This window comes from Tupaia chinensis, unplaced genomic scaffold (genome assembly GCF_000334495.1).
Source record: "Tupaia chinensis unplaced genomic scaffold, TupChi_1.0 Scaffold140285_1, whole genome shotgun sequence".
Classification (NCBI taxonomy): domain Eukaryota; kingdom Metazoa; phylum Chordata; class Mammalia; order Scandentia; family Tupaiidae; genus Tupaia; species Tupaia belangeri.
In genome coordinates this window covers 144,803-167,490 of record NW_006200163.1, presented here as the reverse complement: position 1 = coordinate 167,490, position 22,688 = coordinate 144,803, and the positions used below count along the sequence as shown (strand labels likewise).

The 22,688-nt window shown below is 38.1% G+C and overlaps 1 protein-coding gene across 1 annotated transcript in view; it reads left to right on the top strand.

Annotated features, from left to right (window-relative positions):
• BARD1 (BRCA1 associated RING domain 1) overlaps positions 1 to 22,688 on the top strand; it is a 114,018-nt gene that overhangs the window by 71,269 nt on the left and 20,061 nt on the right. Inside the window, exons 8-9 of the mRNA XM_006162597.3 lie at positions 3,773 to 3,905; positions 4,839 to 4,931. Of these exons, the coding sequence (XP_006162659.1) occupies positions 3,773 to 3,905; positions 4,839 to 4,931 (226 nt within the window). The remainder of the gene's footprint in view (positions 1 to 3,772; positions 3,906 to 4,838; positions 4,932 to 22,688) is intronic.

Sequence of the window (22,688 nt, the reverse complement as noted above, 5' to 3'; positions counted from 1 at the left end):
CTGTCCTAATAGTTGATACTTGGCTAAAGAAAAGATAATTAATCATATAAAGTCCTCCTAGGTTGAAAGGGTATTTCCCTTATATGTAAACTGTAAGGTGTAAATGCTGTCTCCACATCTCCACCCTCCCACCCTAGCTACTACAAAGCCCCTGTTCACTCACTCACTCTCAGCCACATGGGCTGCCTGGCTGCGTCCTGAATCCTCCAAATGTGCTCTCATTTCAGGCCTTCAGCACTAGTTGTTTTCTCTGTGAGGAGCAGATGTGGGGAGCCAGCTGTTCCCATGGCCTACTTCTTCAAGCCCTTCAGATCAACTCTAGAGAGCTCTGCCTCTGTCACTGTTAAAACAGTAACCTCCCTGTGCCACAAAGCCCACTTCTGCTTTTTTTAAGTTTTTTAACCACACCACTGCATGGATTTTTTTCTTTCAAAAACAGCTCTATTGAGACATAAAGCATACACCATAAAATTTACCCATTATTATGTAAAAGTTTCTAGAAAATTTACATGGTTGCAGTTAACACTGCATTTCATCTTAAAACATTCCAAGCACCCCAGAAAGGTCTTTCATGTCAGGTTGCAGTCCATCTCCACTCCCAAGGCTGGTTCCCCGCAAACGCTGATCTGCTTTTTGTCTCAATAGATTTGCCTTTTCTGAAAATACCGTATAAATGGAAGCATGCAACATGTAATTTATTGTGTCTGGCTACTTTCGTTTAAGCATTCATCAGTAGTCTGTTCCTGATTTTACTGCTTTTATTCCCTGTCACCTGGAATACAAACTCCATGAGGGCAAGAACTGACTCACTGACTCATTCATTTGCTAGAGTAGCCCCAGCATGAAAACAGTCCTGGCAAATACTGAGTGCTTGGTAGGTGTCTGTTGAATGAATGAAAGAGCACTGGGGTGCTCTTTGTGATAAGTATTTGCCCCTATAACCAGCACAAGGACTTCAGGCTGCACCTGGAATCTTTTAAGTCAGTGATTCCCAGGCTATTCTTCAGAGCTGCTTCATCATGAAGAAGTGGATGGGATTTGAAATCCTCTACTTTCCATGACGAATTTTGTTTCTGGTAGAGATTAGTGGAAAGCACCTACTTTAAATTTGAGAAACAACCTTGAACCATAAAGACTTAAAAAGCTGCTTGCCACGTGCATTTTGGTTCTCCTCAGTGTATAATCCTCTAAGCGGCATGTTTATCCTTTTTATTCTTTCCATATTTCAACTTCATTTTTGATAAACTCATTAATTAAGAAAATTAATAATTTTATTATCTAAGGAAAAGTACCACATAGAGTGAATGTATTATCTAATCTCTATGAAACCAGAGTATCGACCTTCAGGATGATTTTCGAACCTCTTTTGAGCCTCGTGGTTCTGAGACCGCTGCAGACTGAAATCATACCCCTCATCTTTCCCTGTGTTGGACACGTGGCTTTGGCAGCTGTTTGCTTTTATGTTTTATTTTAGCAGTCCTTAACTATGAGGAATTAGTGCTGGTTTCTATTTTTTATGGAAATTTAAAAATCTGATATGAAAATGCTTGACCCACTTTAGTGCCTTCCTTAGTTGGTGGAAATAGTATCATATGCTATATTTAGAAATTATATCTTTTTGCTGTTGTATTTTATGCAGAGAGCTAATTTAGTTGGAGTTATATAAATTGAGAAGTAATATGTTCTATTTAGAGCTATTTTTTTGCACTTATTTGTATAACTGACAAAAGTTTTTTTTGAGAGGTTTTTGCTATAGGGCGCATGCACTCGCCAGACAGGGGAAATTGCACCTCCCCGGGGGGGGGGATGACCACACTGCAGTCCATTCTCCTCTATTCTCCTCTCGGGATCTTGGGCACTCACACACACGCACCTGGCGTGAGCTTAAGCCATCGGGTCCGGGACTCGAACTGCAGTCAACTACGTGGGAGTCCAGTGACATAACCATTACGCTAACTGCTGGTCCCACAGACAAAAGTTTTTGAAATGCTGTTTTGTAGTATTATTGTCATACAGTAAGTGAGCAATCCAGAAGTACAATACACTGAACTCTGTTAAGTATTTGTAGTGTTTAGGTTAGACAAGGTTATCTCATCTTATAATGTATAATTTTAATAATTTAGTAAAGATCTAAATAGAGAAATGTGATTATAAATATGTGGGTGTGTCTGGTAAAAACCTTTGCCGCCAGAACCTTAGAGGAATAAATAAGTAGCTGAACTCTAAAGTGCTGACTACTGTCATTTAAAAATACTTTTTATGGGGTCAGCCGGTGGCTTGGTGGTTAAGGCATCCGGATACCACATGGTCAACAGTGTGATTCAAGTTTCAGACTGGGAAGCCTGAAAAACATACAAGGCACATGTGTGTTTGCATGATCAAAATCCCCAAAGGAGAGAAGGGATCACAGTATGACTGTCTCCTATGGGTGTACTTTCTCAGATTTCTGTTCTCTCTCTGTCTCCATCAACACACATGCTCTTTTTAAAACAAGAACAGCAACAACAACAACAAAAAACACTTGGTATGGAATTCTTTCCAAAAAAAGGTCTTGTATACTTAATATATATAGACTCTCTTTTCATATATTTTGCATGAATAAATTATTGAGATTAATTTGTTTATAAGTGTAGCCAGCAATTTAGATATAATATATGTATGGCATCAGGCCGAAAAAAATGAGGGTATCACTGCTCTGATCTGTAAATATTGAAAAGCTAGGTTCCATTGAGTTGCTGAATTATACTATAGTCATCCCTTCAGTGTTTTGCTCACATTCTTGGAGTTTTTGAAGGCCTAGTTGTTCAGTATACATTTATGATCATGTATGTATACGCAGGCCCTCTGTCTTGTGTTCGAAAATGAGAAAAATGACAATATCGTGTTTGGCTTTTTATCCTTTAATACAAGTAGAACTTACTTGTCTTTTCTTTCTTCTTTGCCAGATTATTGCCTCTCTTACCAAGTAGCTTTTGGCTAACCTTGTTCCAATTCTATTTTATTAAATTTCTTTTGGTTGCTATTATAGCCACAATCCCATTGTTTCTTGGACTCATTTCAAATTTTTAATACTGTCCAATGGTGCCCTCTTCTTTATTTTGTCTTTTTTGTCTCCTCTAAGTTCTAAGTCTAGATTTTAATGTGAAAATGTCTTTGTTAGTCAGAGCACTTCTTTCCTTTTCATGAGCTGCATGGACTTTTTACCACTCCTGGATCTGATCTAACTTATTTATTGTCTTGACTGTCTTCATCTTTGGTTTTGAGAGAATACTGTTGGTAATAAAAATTTGTTTTCTATCATTAGGGTCAGGGCTATTTAAAAGCTGTATGTGTTTTTATTTTTCACAAAATCTCAGCGTAAACTACACAGACCAATCTTTTATTTGTTAGAATAAGTAAGTGGAGGTAGGTTAGGGTATTGATCATTTTAAGTGTGTATTTCGGGTTACTTGAGGGGGAAAAACGTGCCTTACTGCTGACAGAATGAAGCTGTAAATCCTTGTGACCCAATTTAGAATCAAGTAAACAAGCCCTGGTATAGAGAACTACTCTGATTAATGTTTTCTTGAGAGAAACACAAAGTAGAAAAATAGTTATCCAAATACATTAAGCATATGGTTCTGAGTGCAGATTCAATGGAAGTTATTGAGAATGATTAGATAGAGTAAGCTAAGTAATGAAATTTAAGTTCATATCAAGTGATGGATTCTTTAAAATCTTTCTCTAATCTTTTAATGTTTTTAACACTGTGGAATCTTCTTTTCATTAACAGGTGAATACCAGACAGCGAAGAGATAGACCTCTTGTACTTATTGGCAGTGGGCTTTCTTCAGAACAGCAGAAAATGCTTAGTGAGCTTGCAGTAATTCTAAAGGCTAAAAAATGCACCGAGTTTGACAGTACAGGTAAGGATTTCGAATTCCTTTTTTTATTTAGACTGAACATAATATCTGAACTCTATAAAATCAAGCTATTGAACCTTTGGGATTTTTTTGAACCTCTTTGACTCTGTGGTTCTGAAACCTTCAGTTCTTCAAATCAAATCCTCATCTCCCACCTCATCTTTCCCCAAATTGGACATGTGACTTTGGCAGAAAAAAAATTGTAATAGATAATCTCTTTGGAGAACTACTTTTGATAATTTATGCTTTAACCATTGGGATATGGCCTCTATACTTTGCATCTTATATCTATATTAGTTTTATAGTAATAAACTACATATAAGCTTAATGTAGTTAGGAAATGTAAAGTTTGAAGCTTTTAGGGTGCCAAAACACCAAACTGATGTTTGCTGATAACAAGTCATAGTATGATATAATGTCATAATTCCTCAGTTATAATTTGAAAAAAAAATTTGTTTTCTAATGCAGCTTTAAGATATATGGTTTATGATCTGATTTTTCAGATTGATGGCCAGTTAGAGATTGATAATAGATGAAAAAAAAAAAATTTTCACTTTTGGGAACCAGCAGTTAGCGTAATGGCTATGTCTCTGGACTCCCACGTAGTCGACCGCGGTTCGCGTCTAAAACTCATGCCGGGCGCATGTGCGTGCGTGCCCAAGATCCTGAGAGGAGAATGGAGGTGAAGGGATTGTGGCGTGACCATCCCCCCTGGGGGCTGATTTCTCGCTTTCTGTCTCTATGTCTCTCTCTGCCTGTCTGGCGAGCGCACGCGCCCTATAGCGAAAAACCTCTCTAAAAAAGAATTTCGCTTTTGAGAAAATTCAGGTATACATTTATAAAATATAAACTAACTGGTTATAAGGAGTAGGTTAGTTTAAAAACTATTTTAGTTGTATCTCTGTTTCTCTTCATGTTTTTTTTTGTGTGTTTTAGTAACTCATGTCATTGTTCCTGGAGACACAGTTCAAAGTACCCTGAAGTGTATGCTTGGGATTCTTAATGGATGCTGGATCCTAAAATTTGAATGTGAGTTTTGGATTTGGGATTATTACAGAATGAATTAACTAGTTGAATGTGAGTTTTGGGTTTGAGATAATTACAAAATGAATTAACTAGACTAGTTCATTTTTCATAGTGCATCACCATCCATAATTATTTAAGGAACTTATGCTAAGTTTCTTACCTCAGGTTAGTCACTACATTTTGGAAAAGTGTCTTACATTAGTAGTTATCATTTAGATGTTCTTAGTAAATTTCCATAAATATATTCTGGTTTTAAAGTCCTTTTTTTTGTACAATAGCAGCTATTTTAATGGAGAGTGAATGGAGTACATAGTAGATTCTTAAGCCTAAGCAATCTGAATTACCATTTAGTGATATGTTTAACTTAATAAATGCATATTTAAATTTATCATGCAACCAGTCTATGAAAATGAAAGTCGCTTATTGCTTTCCCTTTAAGATTTCTAAAATATTACCTACATCACAGCCTTTTGCTCTCTCAGCTAATCAGATATTTTTAGGCAGCTGTTGGGAAATTTAGACTGCCTTGTACTCCCTGGTTTGGAGTGACTACAGCAGCTGTTATCTCAGCCTCCACTGTTAGTGTGTCCCTGTTCCCTCCTCTTGTTGGTAGTTAAATACCAACACCTTTAAGCCTGCCTCTTACTTTCCCTTCTGTCACTCGTTTACTTTTCCTACTGTCACTCGTTTACTTTTCTTAACCTTGGGTTCAGCATTTAAAACTAAGAAGAAAGCTCACATACAGTTATTTTCTACTATTGTGTAGCTATAGTGTCTATGATGGCTTAAGTAGGACAGTGGATTGACCTTTTTTGTTAGCTAACTGTTTAAAAATGATAGTGTCTACAAAGGAATAACATGGGGAGTTTGGGGATGATATAATTGAGTGCTTCAACCTTAGTGATAGCTACAGTACACAGAGCTACACGTGTGAAAAAATTACATAGATCAAGGCTAGCAGTTGGCATGGTGGTTAAGGTGCTGGACTCCCACACAGCTAACTGCGATTCAAGTCCCAGACCTGGCAGCTTAAAATCTTTCTGGGTATGGTATGTCCAAAATCCTGAGTGGAGAAGGGATTGTGGTGTGGCCATCTGCCATGGAAGATGATTTATCATGTTCCCTCCTACTGTGTCTCTGGAGAGTGCACACACCCTATAGTAAAAGCCTTAAAAAAAAATGTGCATACATGTATGCATACAAATGAATACATATGTAACTAGTGAAATCCAAATAAACTTTATTGTATTGTATCAATGTCGGTTGGTATTATACTATTACTGGGTAAGATGTTAATTTGAGACACTGGCGAAAGGATGTATGAGACTTTTTGAACATTTCTTTGCAGTCTCATGTGACTATAATTACAGGTGTTGCTCACTTAGCGACTGAATTCTGTTCTTGTGACTGGGTTGTTAAGTAAATTAGTTTTTTTTTTTTTTTTTGGAGAGATTTTCGCTATAGGGCGCGTGCGCTCGCCAGACAGGCAGAGAGAGACAGAAAGCGAGAAATCACCCCCCAGGGAGGATGGTCACGCCACAATCCCTTCTCCTCCATTCTCCTCTCGGGATCTTGGGCACGCATGCATATGCGCCCGGTGTGAGTTTTAAGCAACCAGGTCCGGGACACGAACCACGGTTGACTACGTGGGAGTCCAGCGACATAGCCATTACGCTAACTGCTGGTTCCCCTCAGTAAATTAGTTTTTAAGCTAGGAGCTTAAGGTGGATGTCTGATGGTGTGTCACAGCATGATAGCATATGTATTTTTCAATAGATACCATACAGTGCTACACTGAAATAATGTGTTTCTATCCATACAAAGAGCATGCATTATCAGTGCCAGAAAGCGATAAGACACACCACAACACAGTAATATAAATCTGGTATAATTGTTTTCATTTTTTCCAAAAACTACTATGGGTACACAATAAAGTACACATTTATAAACAAAATATGTAGTCTTGTGAGATCGCACACACTTCGTGCAGTGAATACTAACCGACGGGGAGAATGAGACAAATACTGAGAAAGGGAATTCCTAAGACTTATACAGACTGATGAAGGGTTTTCCTTACACTGGATAAACTGGTTATATGTTCAAGCAGTCCTTAAACAGGTAAGTTCTTAAGGAGGAATGACTGTATTTCAAAATAAGTTAAAAAGGAACTCTGTATATATTTAATGAAGTAAGAAGCAAATGATGGATTAAAGTTCTTTCTTTCTTTCTTTTTTTTTTTTTTTTTTTTAGAGTTTTTTTCTCCTGGGGGGGCTCAATGACAGAGACAGAAAGCAAGAATCACCGCCCAGGGGGGATGGCCACACTGCAATCCCTTCTCCATTCTCCTTTTGGGATCTTGGGCATGCACACACATGAGCCCAGTGTGAGTTTAAGCTACTGGGTCCGGGACTCACACCACAGTCAACTACATGGGAGTCCAGCGACATAGTCATTATGCCAACTGATGGTCTCTGGATAAAGTTCTTAAAAACTTTGTTGTATGGCCTCATGCTTAGAAGCTTTTATAGTAGAATGCACGATGATCAAGGTCTTCATTATATTAGTAGTTTAATCTGTAGTTTGAAGTTGAGTTGGTTTTTAAAACACTTTGCTTTCAGCAGTTGGTATTCATATCCTTTTTTAAAAAGAATTGCTTTGTTTAACTGTATGAATGTATGTATGTGTTTATTTATTTTAATTTGACCAGAGTTGGGGGGAAAAGAGGGTGAGAGACAGAGAGAGAGAGAGTGAGAAAACAAGCTGTCAGGTCTGGGACTTGAACTATGGTCGGCCATGTGGGAGCCTAGCCCCCTTAACCATCACACCACCTGCCAGCTCCTTCATATCCTTTTCTAAATATAGTTGCCACTTCTTTTCCTGTGATGCCAGGCTCCACTGATGCCATCTAATCCAGCTAAGTGTCCGTAGCTAGCAGTGCCACTTTGCCTGTTCTCATTAATCTCAGTTACCACTAGTCCCTCTTAGTCATGACCAGTTTAAGAAGTTTGATGAGTCATTGGATTGATTGGCCATTTGTATAGGAAAAGAAGTTTCTCTCTGCGCCTCACTTAATTTGGAACTTTCGTCCATGTGAAGTTTTATGGAACTTTAGCCTTTTTTAAAAAGTCATTTGAAATGGACTCCTGATTGTGGATGCTTTTGTGCCAAACCTGTACTAGAAACGTGGCCAGTGGTTATAGGAACAGGTAGATTTTCATAATAACAGGGTCTTGGTAATAAAGAAGCCACATATGGAGTTTGAATGGTAAGACATCTGCCACTTAAGTTTGAGTCTAGTTGTTAGGAATATGCTGAGTTGGCATTTGTTACATGTACAGGCTACATGATTCATTTTCATAAAATCTTAGTTCTTTAGGAAATGAAGTTTTTCACTTTAATGACTTGGCCATGTCACTTTTATAGAATCTCTGATGGACTCAAGCTGACTTAATAGTGTGCTATTTGGTCATTCTCAGTAGTTCTTTTAGGATAAAAGGTAGATGAATCTCTTAGTGAAATTCATATCCTTATATTTTCTGATGTAAAGTCCAAGGGGAAATAGGTTCAAGGTTTGAGACAATTACTCTAAATTGTCACTGAGTTTATAAAATGAAGGCAAGAACCCTCAAATACCTCCCCTTCCACACACACACATGTACATATAACATTTCAGTTTGATTTCCAAAAGTGTTTCAGGGCCAGCAGGTGGTGTGGTGGTTAAGGCTCTGGATTACAATCTGACTAACCATACTTTGAGTTCTGGACCCAGTGACTTGAAAAATCACACTGGGTGCTCCTATGTGTGTGCCCCAAAATCTTAAGAGGAAAATAGAGGAGAAACCATTACAGCATGGCTGCTACCTACTCCCCCTGCCCTGGGGTGGGATAATTTCTCACTTTCCCTCTTTCTGTCTCTCTTTCCAGCAAGTGCACGTGCCCTATAGCAAAAGTCTTTAAAAGGAAAAAGAAGTATTTTCAGAGCTGCTCAAAATTATTTGAAAACCACTTATATTAATGAAAGATGAAGTAGATGAGGCTTTTCGAAATTAATTGTAAGGATTTATGACTTAATTGGATTAGTCGGTGACCCAGTTAAGGTGGCCAGATCCTAGATGGCCTACTGTGCAGTTTGAGTCCCAGGCCTGGCAGTTTGAAAAACACTCTGGGCACATGTATGTGCCTACCCAAAATCCCTAAAGGAGAAATGAAGGAGTGGCTTGTCAGGGATGCTTTCTCACTTTTTCTTTCTCTCCAACAAACACATAAGCCCTATAGCAAGTTTTAAATAAATATTTATGATTTATTAAAGCTAGGCCTCACGTTTAAGACTATCCATTAGCTGGCTGACAGACAAAACCTTTACCAGATTAACTACTGAGAAACTTTAATATTAACTTCTTTATTTCTTGAAGAGGTACCTGAAGAAAGGCACGTGCACTTGCCAGAGAGAGTAAGTGAGAAATCAACACTACCATCCCCCGCCCCAGGGAGAATGGTGGTGCCACAATCCCTTTCCCTCCCAGGATCTTGGATACACACACGCATGTACCCGGTGTGATTTGCAAGCCACTAGGTTCAGGACAAAAGCCGCAATCAGCCATGTCAGAGTCTAGTGATGCAATCACTACCCCATCTGCTGGCCCCCAATATTGACTTCTTCTGGAGTCCTCCCATAAATAAAAAAATGAAAAGTATGGGAAAGTGTCATAAAAAGTTTCTCAATAGTTAATCCAGTTATACTATTAGATAATAGTATTTTCTGTATACTAGAATGTTGTCTGAATACATATTAATATCCTAGTTAACTGTTACAAGTTTTCTGTTTAAAAGTGTTTGGTCTTGGGACCAGCAGATAGCATAATGGTTATGCCATCTCCTAAGAAGAGAATGGAAGAGAAAGGAGGAGAAGGGATTGAGGCATGACCATTCCCTCTGGGAAGTGATTTCTTGGCTTTCTGTCTCTCTGGCAAGTACATGCACACTATAGCAAAGATCTCTCTCTCTCAAAAAAAAGTGTTTGGAACAGCCGATGGCATAATGGTTGTGTTCCTAGACTGCTACATAGTTGACCATGGTTCTAGTCCCAGACCTCGTGGCTTAAAACTCACACTGGGTTTGTGTGCTTTGTGCCCAAAATCCCAGTAGGAGAATGGAGGAGGAGGAGTTACAGTGTGGCCATCGTGCCAGGGGGTGATTTCTTGCTTTCTGTCTCTCCGTCACTCTGGTGAGCTCATGCTCCCTCTAGCAAAAATCTCTCAAAAAAATTTTAAATAAATAAAGTGTTTGGTTTGGGTTAATGTCTTATTTTCCTATGTTTTATATGTAGACTGTCTTACAGTGTCATAGTTAATGGACTTAGCATGCAGGTAGTGAGCACAGGCTGTAATTATACTATTAGGCCAGCCATTTTATTTAATTATTATGTTTGACAGAAATGATGCAGAATATTTATCTTATATTTATAGAAATAGGAGTTATGAATAGGAAATCTTTCTTTTTCCAAATCAAATTTGTAGCCAAGACTTTAGTCCTCGTTTTGTTACAAATTCCTCATAGGAAACTAATAACTACCCTTATAGCAGTGTGAAATTTGGTAATTAAAGAGGTGACTAGAATGGAAGAATAGAGTATATGTAAACAAGTCACTTCATAATCTCTTAGAATATGAGTGAAGTGAAACTGTGTCCCAAAAATGCAAACTAGTCTTCAATAAGATACAGTATTTTTTCTGAACTGATGTTTTAGTACAGTGCTTTCAAAATTTTCTCAAGCCTAACCTTTTTTCTTTTTTTTAAAGAAATTTAATTCTGTATTCTCATTTCTCACCAGTTTGTGAAGGGGAGAGCAGATGGCTGTCATCTTTTCTTTAATAATCTCTCCCTCTTCTCCACTCTCATCCAAGTTTAAATAAAATTGCAGTCATGGAAGTTTTAAAAGTCCCCTGCACCTAAAGGAATTGCCGGGGAACGTGCCAGATATTGTACTGTTGGGCTTGTGTCTTGTATGTGGGAAAGAGCAAGTAAGGGTGTGTTTTAGTTTTTGATTTTTGATTGAGGAGAAATGGATCCTAAAAGACCGTCATTGCTTCATCAGTTTATATATAACCTCATAATCAGGCTAACAAATTTATTTTTTTCTATGGAAAGTTGCTTTTTTTCAAATGGATACAGTGAATGCTATGTAGTTTTTTTTTGGGGGGGGGGGAGTTTTTTGCCTTAGGGTGTGTGCGCCCACCAGATGCAGTCAGAGACAGTGAGAAGGAAAGTGAGAAGTCGCCGTCCCACCCCCAGAGAGGATGACGCAGCAGTCTCTTCTCCCCAGTCTCCTCCTGGGATCATGGACATGTATGCACACACACTCAGAGTGAATTTTAAGCCACCATGGTCAGCCATATGGGAGTCCAGTAACATAACCACTACGCCGTCTCCTGGCCCGATTATGGAATTTTTAAAATATAATTTTCATTCTATTCAAACTTTGCTAATTATAAAAAAGTATACACACATACACATGTTCACATATATATACCAAAGAAAGCATTTATAGACATTGAGATTGAATAGGCAACCTTATGTTTATAGATGGTTTTCATCAAATATTTTGTAAGGTAATTTAAAAAAGTAGTATCCTTTGATCTAAAGAGTTTCACATCTGAGACTTTGCCCTAAGCAAGTACGGGCTTACCTTAGAGAGACTACAGGTTCAGTTTCAGATCACCACAATGAAGTAAATGTTGCGGTAAAACAAGTCACAGAAATTTTTTTTGTCTCCTAGTGCATATAAATCTGATGTTTATAATGTAGTATAGTCTATTAAGTGTGCAGTAATATTATACTAAAAAACAATATGCACACTTTAATATAAAAGTACTTTATTGGGAGCCAGCTGGTGGCATAGTGGTTAAGGTGCTAGACTCCCACGTTTGACTGCAGTTGAAAGTCCTTTCATAAGAGTTCTCTATAGCGTGTATTTAGCACTGTCCTTTCATAAAAGGGTTCTCTGTAGCGTGTATATAACACTGTTTGGTAGGTAGCATTTTATCCATAGTAGAACTTCTTTCAGATTTGGAGTCAGTCATTTCAAGCCCTGCTGCTATTTTATGATCTGAGCTTATGATAATATTTTAAATCCTTTTTTGTCTTTTTAACAGTGTTATAGTTAACAGTCTTCATTAGGAGTAGATTTTATATTAAGAAACCACTTTCCTTACCCATTCATAAAACTCTTGTCCATTAAGGAGATAGCATGAGGGGGCCAGCAGGTGGCGTGGTGATTACAGCATTGGACTCCCACATGGCCGACTTTGGTTTGAGTCCCAGACCTGATGACTTGGAAGTCATACTAGGCACTTGTGTGTGCATGCCCCAAATCCCAGGAGGAGAATGGAGGAGAAGGAATTGTAGCCATTTTCCCAAAGGGTGATTTCTCACTTTCTCTCTCCCTCTCTCTTTCCAGCAAGTGCACACACGCTATGGCAAAACCTTTAAAAAAAAAAAAAAAAGTGGTATTGTGAGAGTACAGCAATTCTGTAAAGCCATCAAGTTTCAATCCTAATTCTAATTCTCTTGCTATTTCTACCACATCTGCAGTTATATCCTCCACTGAAGTTTTGAACCCTCTGAAAGATATTCATGAGTGTATGGATCAATTTTTTCAAATTCCTGTTAATGCTGATATTTTGACCTCCTTTCATGGATCATGTATGTTCTTAATTACATCTAGAACAGTGAATCCTTTCCTAATGTTTTCCTTGTTTGTTTGTTTTAATTTTGTTTATTTATTTCTTCTATGAGAGTGAGTGTGTGTTTACATTTCCCCAAACAGGGTCCTGATACCACAATCCACCCCAACCTCAGCCAGCCCAGGATCATTGGCACACATCTTCCCAGTTTTCTCACGGAGGTCTCCAGATAAAAAATCAGAAACATCTCATGTGGTCATTCTCACAGATTGTCATGTCTTATTGCCATGCCATTATCTGTCCCAAGGGTTCAGACTTCACCCTGATTCAGTTTACTTTGTCTGGATCCATCAGAGTAATCACTGTGTATGTCAGCTACAGTTTTATGAAATGTGTTTAATAATAAGACTTGAAAGTCAGAATTACTCCTTGATTCTTTGACATTAGCAGGCTGACAGTGATCTCCTGGTACATATATCAGAACTCTTGAGTGGCTGGGTGTATTGGCAGGAAGAAGTAATATTTTGAAAGGAATCTTTTTTCCTGAGCAGTAGGTCTCAGTGGTAGGTCTAAAATATTCACTAAACCATGGCAGTGAACAGATCCGCTGTCCTCTAGGTTTTGTTTGCACTTAGAGAGCCTGGCAAAGTAGATTTAGTATGATTCTTAAAAGACCTAGATTTTTGAAATGATAAATGAGCACTGGTTTCAACCTAAAGTCTCCACTACATTAGTCCCGGACAAGAGAGTCAGCATATTCTTTGAAGCTTCGAGGCCAGGCATTGACTTGTCCACTAGTTGTGGAAGTCCTAGATAACATCATCTCCCAAGGTAAAGTTTGTTTTGTCCTCACTGAGAATCCACTGATTCATGTACACCTTCCTCAGTGTTCTTAGCTATATATTCTGGATAACTTGCAGCTTCCACAGCAGCACTTGCTGCTTCTCATTGTGCCTTATGTTATAGGGCAGCTTCTTTCCTTACACCTCATGAAACCATCTCTGCTAGCTTCAAACTTGACTTCTTCAGCTTTCTTACCTCTCTCAGCTTTCATAGAATTGAATAGTTAGGGCTGCACTTTGGATTGGCTTCTCAGGCTTTGGTTTAAGGGAATGTTGTGACTGGTTTGATCTGCTCTACAAGTGCCAAACCCTTTGTTCTCAGCAGTTAAAGCCAGTTTGCTTTCTTTTCATTCATGTATTCACTGGAGTAGGGCTTTTTAATCCCTGAGGAGTTTTTCCTTTGCATTTACAAATTGGCTAATTGTTGGGCACAAAAGGCCTAGCTTTTTGGCTGTCCCAGCTTTAGACATGCATTCTTCACTAATTGTAACAATTTCTGAGTTTTGATTTAAAGTGAGAGATGTTGGACATTTCCTTCCCTTGAACAGTTAGTGGCCATTGTAGGGTTTGGGGTGGCCTAATTTTAATATTATGTCTTAAGGAATGGGAAGACCTCAAGAGAAGGAGGAAGAGATGAGAATGGCCATTCAATGGAAGAGTCAGAACACACGTTTGACTTTTTTTTTTTTTTTTTAAGTTTTTTCTTTCATGAGAGAGAGAATAGGACAAGCACCCTTGACAGAGTCACACACCATAATGCTCCCCTCCAAGCCTTCCCAGCCAGTCAGAATCATGGGCATGCAGAACAGTATATACCGGTCAATCAGAAAACAACCAGAGATCTTCCATATGGATCTAGCATCTCTTGAGCAGCAATTTACTGCTTCACTGCCAAGCAGGACCTACACATAAAATTATCAGTTAAGTTTGCCATTCTACCTAGGCATGGCTTATGGCACCCCAAAATAATTAAAATAATGACATCAACGATCAGTGACTATAGATCATCATAACAAGTATAATAATAATGAAAACATAAAATATTGGGGAACTGCCAAAATGTGATGATGCAGAGATGTGAGGTAAGTGCGGGTGAATGGCATCAATAGGCTTTTAGACACAGGGTTCCACAAACTTGGACTTTGTAAAAAATGCAACATCTGCAAGGTTTGTCTGTAATACAGATAAAGGAGAAGTATTTGCATTGTTATTATTAATGTTTATGTCTATTTATTTATGCCAGGGGGCACTTGGTTTTGTCAGAGTGAGGGAGAGAGAGAGAAAGCACCCCGTGATGGGCCATGGTAATCCCACAGCCCTCTTTTCTTCATTTCTCCATTTCGTCAGGATTCTGGTCACATGCCTGCTGTGGCTGGACTCAGACTGCTGTTGGCCATCTGGGATTCAACTTCCTTATGCACAGTGATCACTGTGTGCTACTAGGCCAGCCCTGCATTGATATTTCTTTTTTTTTTTTTAATTTTAAAGAATTATTTATTTAATTTTATTTATTCACTCATTTGTTTTAATTCAACCAGTGATAGGCACAGAGAGAGAAAAAGTGAGAAAGCAAGCCACCAGGTCCAGGAGTTGAACCCTGGTTGACCATGTGAGAGTGTCCAGTGCCTTAACCACCATGCCATCTGCTATTCCCCTGCATTGATATTTCTAATAGTAAGTAACAAGGAGAATAACTTCAATATGAGAGAATTAAAGAAAATTCTGAAATGCTTAAAGGTATTTTCTTTGAAAATTTATATTTTTAGATGATAAATAGTGAGTCTAAAGTATTATGAAAAGCAGATTGTTGGGGACCAGCAGTTAGCATAATGGCTATGTCGCTGGACTCCCACGTAGTTGACCGCGGTTCACGTCCCTGACCCGGTGACTTAAAACCCATGCCGGGTGTGTGTGCGTGCATGCCCAAGATCACGAGAGGAGAATGGAGGAGAAGGGATTGTGGTGTGGCCATCCCCTCTGGGGGGTGATTTCTCGCTTTCTGTCTCTCTGTCTGGCGAGCGCATGTGCCTTATAGTAAAAACCTCTTTAAAGAAAAAAAGCAGATCGTTTAAATTTTTCAAAAGCACAAAATGTCAACTTTCAGCAATATGTAAGTGTGAATAATATTCCATGTATACATAGAAAAAAACAATCAAAAGAAAACAGTGATCAATTGGTAGATTAACGAAGATGCCTATTTGTTTAGAACAGTTTCAAAAACAAGGTGTGCCTAGGCCAGCCGTAATGTGGTAGTTAGGGCGATTAAACATAGCAAACTGCAGGCCTGGCTGCCTGAGAAATATACCAGAAGTGTTCATGTGTGCCAAGAGGAGAAATGGAGGCGAAGGAAAGTATTGTGGCATTACCATCCCCTCCAACAATGTGCGCGTGCTCTCTCTCTCCCCCTCCTGGAAAGTGCACGTGCCCGCTGGCAAATAAATAAATAAAAACAACGTATACCTGTTATTTCAAATTCATGTTCTTTAAGAAAAAATACAGATTTTTCCAAGATCTAATAACAATTGGGAAATCTTTCTTTTTTTAGTTTTTTCCAAAGGCTTTTACCAATTAGTTTGTTATGAATAGCTTTGGACATTATATTGAGTTTGGTTTGGTTTTTGATACATGTGTAAAGAAGTGGCAATTTGATATTCATAACAGAAGATGTTAGAATTGATACCTAAGTTTTGGGACCAGCAGATGCTGTAATGGTTAGTGTCAGGGCTCCCACATAATCTACGGTGGTTCGAGTCCCGGACCTAGTGGCTTAAAACTCAATGCTACACACGAATCAGTGAGTGCTCAAGATCTGGAGAGGAGAGGCCAGCAGGTGGCATGGTGGTTAAGGGTGCTAGACTCCCACATGGTCGACCATGGTTCAAGTCCTAGACCAGGTGGCTTGCTTGCTTTCTCTCTCTCTCTCACTTTGTCCCTCTCTAGTCAAATTAAAAATAAATAAATAAATAAATAAAAATAAAATAAGTGGTATTAAGCTTTAAAAAATATATACGGAGAGAGGAGAATGGAGGAGAAGGGATCCTGGTGCGCCCATTCCCCCATGGGGTGATTTCTTACTTTCTGTCTCTGGCGAGTGCATGTTCCCTATAACAAAACCCTGTATAAATAAAAAGACGAATCGATACCTAAGTTTTATCTGAGAATATTTTATGATATAGTAAAATATTTTTGTGATTGAGTTTGATCTCATTCTCAATATTCATTAAGTAAAATAAATAAATTCAGCCTGTTATTTTATGAAGAAATAGTTTTTTATATATAAACATGCTTACAAGTAGATTATTGACCTAAAAAGTAGCCAGCCAGAAATAAACAGTTGTTAATGGTTATATGAAATTACAAAGTCTAATGATCTGTGACAATATTTTCTTTGATATCCTAAATCTAGGTATTTGTGATAATAAGAGTAAAAACATTTAGTTTTTATTTTAATGTCCATCCATCATTTCTTTGTCCTTTTACTCTGCTGTGGAATTTTGTATACTGGGCTTATTCGTATACTGGCATATTCTTTTACTTGCCACCCAATTTTTCAAAAGTTGCAGTGATGGTTCAAGTTGTTTTTCTATTTTTGTCATTGTAAATTTCTTCTCATGAGTTCCCTTTTTTCTACAGTTTGATGCTATCATAGTTTATGTAACTAAAAGCCTAATATAAAGGCATTTACAGGGACCAGCAGTTGGTGTAATGGCTATGTCACTGGACTCTTGTGTAGTTGACTGTGGTTCGAGTTCCAGACCTGGTGGCTTAAACTCACGCCAGGCACGTGTGCGTGCGTGCCCAAGATCCTGAGAGGAGAATGGAGGAGAAGGGACTGTGGCATGGCCATGCTCCCTGGGGGTTATTTCTCGCTTTCTGTCTATCTGTCTCTCTCTGTCTTTCTGGCTAGTGCACATGCCTTATAGCAAAAACCTCTAAAAAAAAATGTCATTTGCAAAAATAAATTCTTTCAATTTTGTAAGCTGGCTATTGTTTTTTAATAGAATCAGGACAGAAATTTGTCAAAGCTTAACAATATATTAAGATTTTTAGTTTTTAATAGAGTAATATTTTTGATTTCGTGTTTTAACATTTTTAGGACATTTGATGTTATCTAATAGTTACTTCTGATTTTCAGTACTATTTGATACAAATAGCCAAGAGCTCCCTAAGAGTATCAGTTCTTTAAAATACGGGTTTATTTACTACTCTGACTTGTGTTTTTTTTTTTTGTTTGTTTGTTTGTTTGTTTTTTGAGAGGGTTTTTGCTATAGGGCTTCTGCACTTGTCAGAAAGACAAAGAGAAAGACCAAAAACAAGAAGTCACCCCCCAGGGGGGGATGGCCATGCCACAATCCCTTCTCCACTATTCTCCTCTCCGGATCTTGGGTACAAACATGAGCTCAGCGTGAGTTTAAGCCACTGGATCCGGGACTCCAACCGCAATTGACTACATGGGAGTCCAGTGACATAGCCATTATGCCAACTGCTGGTCCCTACTATACTGACTTTTGAAGAGAAAAGATTCTGTGACCTTCCTTTCAGGGTGTGTTAATTCCACCCTTTGGAAAGTTAGAGAACCCTCCATTTTATAGCTTTATTCTGCCTTAATTTTATTCTGTAATCATTTGTATGTGGCTGTAGATTCAGGAGCCCCCTTTTCCTGCTCCATTTCACTCATATGATCTGTTTTTTTTTTCCTTCTTAAATTATGAAAGTCACTTAAATTTAACGTAAATTCACAGACAGCATCAGTGGTTCATGCAGCTAAAATGAAATGATAGATATGTGCTTATGAAATTGGAGTTGAGTGGTTACTCGTGATCAAAATAAAGGATTACCTCTCTATATAGGTGTGTGTGTGTGTGTGTGTGTGTGTATGGAATGTGAAATATTATATTTTTTTTATATATATATATATTTAATGTGTATGTGTGTATATTTATATATATTTAATATATATATTAGTATATTTAATTTTTGTAGCTCTGGGATTCATGAGCTTCAAAGCTTCCAAGCTTTGCTGAAGTAGCCAGAGCTACCTTAATGACTTGATTTAATGGCATTCAGTTAAGTAGTACTTTGGAAATTGGGCTACTTACTTATGTATAAAAAAGTAATATGAGGGGGAACCAGCAGTTAGTGTAATGGCTATGTTGGACTCCCATATAGTTGACCGCGGTTCACATTCTGGACCCGGTAGCTTAAAACTCATGCCGGGCATGTGTGCATGCGTGCCCAAGATCCTGAGAGGAGAAGGGATTGCGGCGTGACCATCCCCCCTGGGGGATGATTTCTCGCTTTCTGTCTCTATGTCTCTCTCTGTCTGTCTGGCAAGTGCACGCGCCCTATAGCGAAAACCTCTCCCCCCGCCAAAAAAAAAAAGTAATATGAGGGACCAGCAGGCTGCATAATGGTTATATCACTGGACTCTCATGTGGCCTACTGAGGTTCAAGTCCCAGACCCAGTGGCTTAAAGCCACACCAGATACGTGTGCATACATGTCCAAAATTCCAAGAAGAGAATGGAGGAGAGGGGATTGTGGCATGGACATCTCCCCTGGAGAGTGATTCCTCACTTTCTGTCTCTCTGTCTCTAGCAAGTGCATGTGCCAGATAGCAAAAGCCTCTTAAAAAAAAAGTAATACGATCTCAGGGTAAAATGGAAGCTCACATGAAATAATAGATGTGATCAGGAATACTTCTGAACTAAAAAACTCCAAGTTTTAATATAGGAGTAGTTCATCCCTTTATTGCTGTGAAGTGATGGCCTTAGTCAAAATCTAAAAATATGGTAGAACATGTCAGAAGTGACAAAGATGAAACCAAGCATGCATTTTATAAGGTTAGTGAGTTGACTTACTTTAAGTACCTAATGTATTATTATATACAGAAATCTGTGTTTATATAAATAGCTTATTCATGTAAAGTAATTTCAGTTTGGAAATTGTTGGCTGAGAAAGCTAACAAAAATATGGTCCTTTAATTTGCTTCATTTTTCTTCAAAAGGGAGAATAACTGAGTTCATCTTTCTACTGAACTACTTTAATAGCAGATGATAAAATATTGTGGACTTTAAACATTTACTGCAAATACAAAATTTGGTTAAATTTTAAGAAGTATCCTTAAATTGGTGGAAAATGGCCTATTCGTTTTAAAATCTTGATGTATGTATAGAGATTAAGTTCTGCAGTGTGTGTGTGTGTGTGTGTGTGTGTGTAACATATATATTAATTAGGTAATGTTTGACTGGTAGATGTTTCCATTTCATTGATGATGTACATGTATCATTTAAATTACTTGCTGTTCATGCTGTTTTACTTGGTTTTAGTAAGTCAGTTCAATTGATTGATCTCAAAAGTTCAGTTGATGGATCTCAAAAGAATTTCACTGGGAAGTTGATATGAATTTGTAATTATTACAGATGTCTTTTTTTTTGGAGAGGTTTTTGCTATAGGGCGCGTGCGCTCGCCAGGAAGACACAGAGAGACAGAAAGCGACAAATCACCCCCTGGGGGGGTTGGCCACACCACATCCCTTCTCCTCCATTCTCCTCTTGGGATCTTGGGCATGCACGCACACGTGCCCAGCATGAGTTTAAGCTACCAGGTATGGGACTCGAACCGCAGTCGCCCAGGTGGGAATCCAGCAACATAGCCATTATGCCAACTGCTGGTCCTGAGTCTGTCTTTATTCTGCAACTCATAGGATACAAGTGAGAGTGGCAATTTTGACATCAGTCTGACTTTAAAAAAAACCACGCTGATCAACTGAGGAAAAGGACGCATGAACTATGTTGTGTCCAGTGCCTCCTACCCCAACCCCCAACCCTTTCCCTCTCCAATGTAGTTTGTAGTTTTTGCCATTTGCTATACATTTGGCCAATTTCTTTAAAATAACTATCCTCCTATTCAGTTTTCTACTAAGTGATTTATAGTAAGGGAAGTACTATTGGGTTATGGGGAAAGTCATGATGTATTTTTCTGTTTTTCTATGCACAAATGTGTCATGAGTTTTCCAATGACTCAATATATATTTAACCTGACATTTTCCTAAATGCTTCTTTTTAAGAAAGAAGTTATAAAAATAAAACTGATCTGGGAGTGGGGAATATCTGATTCTCATCTCAGTTGTATCACTTTTAAATCTCTTAGGGTTTAAGTTTCCTTTTCTCTACAATGAAGAGATTGATTAGACAGAGTCAGAAGTTTCAAAGGGGTAGTCTAAGGGCTGAAGCAGATAAAAGAAGACTTTATTCAGCATAACTGATTTTATGTCTTTAGCTATGTGTATTTTCCTGTTTGTTACAGTCTTCATAACTTCCTACTACTTAATATCAGGTCCCTCACATATTTATGTAATCTAATTAGCCCTTGCAGGTGTGAGTTGCAACCACTGGAGCAGATGTCACTCCTACCTTTCCAAAAATTCTTGAGGTTTTTTTTAATGTTATGACAGCTTCTCTAACAAAGCACCCTGACACCATTCAAACTTGTTTTTTATAGATTTGGACATCGTTCCTTAGTTTTTAGACACCCCCAACACCAAAAAAAAAGCTTTCTTAGGGACCAGCAGGTGTTGTGGTGGTTAAGGTACTGGACACTCCCACATGGCCTACCACGATTCAAGTCCTGGACCTGGTGGCTTGCTTTCTCACTTTCCCTCTCCCTCCCTCTTTCTCTCTCTCTGCATGTCTCTCTCTGGTCAAATTAAAATAAAGGAATGAATAAATAAAATTGAATAAATAATGATTTTTTAAAAAACTATTTCAAGCAATTGTTTTTCAGTAGCTAATAAATGGCATATAGGTTGGCAAATCGTTGCTTAGAATAAGGAGAACATCAGAGGAATGTATTTAGCCTACTTACTGTAATTAGAGCACTGAATTTTTCTGTCTTATTTTACAGAAATTTGCTGCTATAGGATTGAACATTTTTAAAACTGAGGGGTACTCTCACACTTTAAAGCACTTTCTTCCCATGGAAGTACCATACCACCCTGTTGGATATTCACTCTTATTTCTCTTGCTGCCATACTTAACCACGCTCCATTGTCTGTTAAGGCGAAATCTGTTGATTGATTGTTGTCAGAAGATTGTCAGGATCAGTAGATCCTATTTCACTGTGTTTCTTGAGAATTTCAGTAGTTAGTTAACTAAACCTTCCAAATGGATGGGCAGCCAGCATAGTCAAAGCCCATGTACTTATGTCTGGCATTGCACATTAAACCCACTCACTTGCTCCTGTAGATTCTCAGGAGTGTATAGTGTTCAATCATTGACTTCACTTATTGGTGTATTCATTTGTCTAAAGATACTGCTATAAATGCTATGCAAATAGTAATAGGAAGGAGATTTAGAATGGGACTATATGCTTAAGTGATGAAATGTAAAACTAATCATTTACATATAAAATTAAGAGGTTGTGTTAAGTTGGTAGTTTTGCTAGATTACTCATGTTGGGAGGAGACTTGGTATTTAGTATGAAAGCAGTATAGGGCATGATATCAATACACTGGTAATATTTTAGGTACAATATTTCTACCCAGTCAGAATTTTTTTTCTTTTTTTGTTTGGATAGATTTTTGCTATCGGGTGTGTGCACTTGCCAGAAAGACAGAAAGCAAGAAATCACCTCCCTGGGGAATGGCCATGCTGCAATCCCTTCTCCTCTATTCTCTTCTCGGGATCTTGGGCATGTACCTACACGTGCCTGGTTTGAGTTTAAGCCACCGGGTCTGCGACTCAGTGGTCTGCCACGGTTGACTACATGGGAGTCCAGTGATGTAACCATTATGCTATCTGCTGGTCCCACCCATTCAGAATTTTTAAGTCTCATTTTCAATATGTAATAAAGTTAATGTTTTAATTTTAGCTTCTTTAGAAGGACAGTTTTTTGCTCAGTTAACAATTATTTTAAATTAGGCTATTTTAAAAATTAGTGTTTATTATATGCAAAAATAAGTAAAAAATTTTTATAGAACGTTTATTAGAAATTAATGAGAATAATCAGATTCAGAAATTTAGCTTACCAGATTTGAGTGAATATAATTCTTGTATTAAAATCCAAAGGGAGGGGCCAACAGGGGGCGTGGTAGTTGTAGTTGAGGCACTGGACTCCCATATGACCAACACCCGGTTCAAGTCCCAGACCTGTTGGCTTGCTTTTTCTCTTTCTCTATGTCTCTCTCTGGTCAAAGTGAATAATAATAATAATAATGAGATTAAATGAATAATAATTA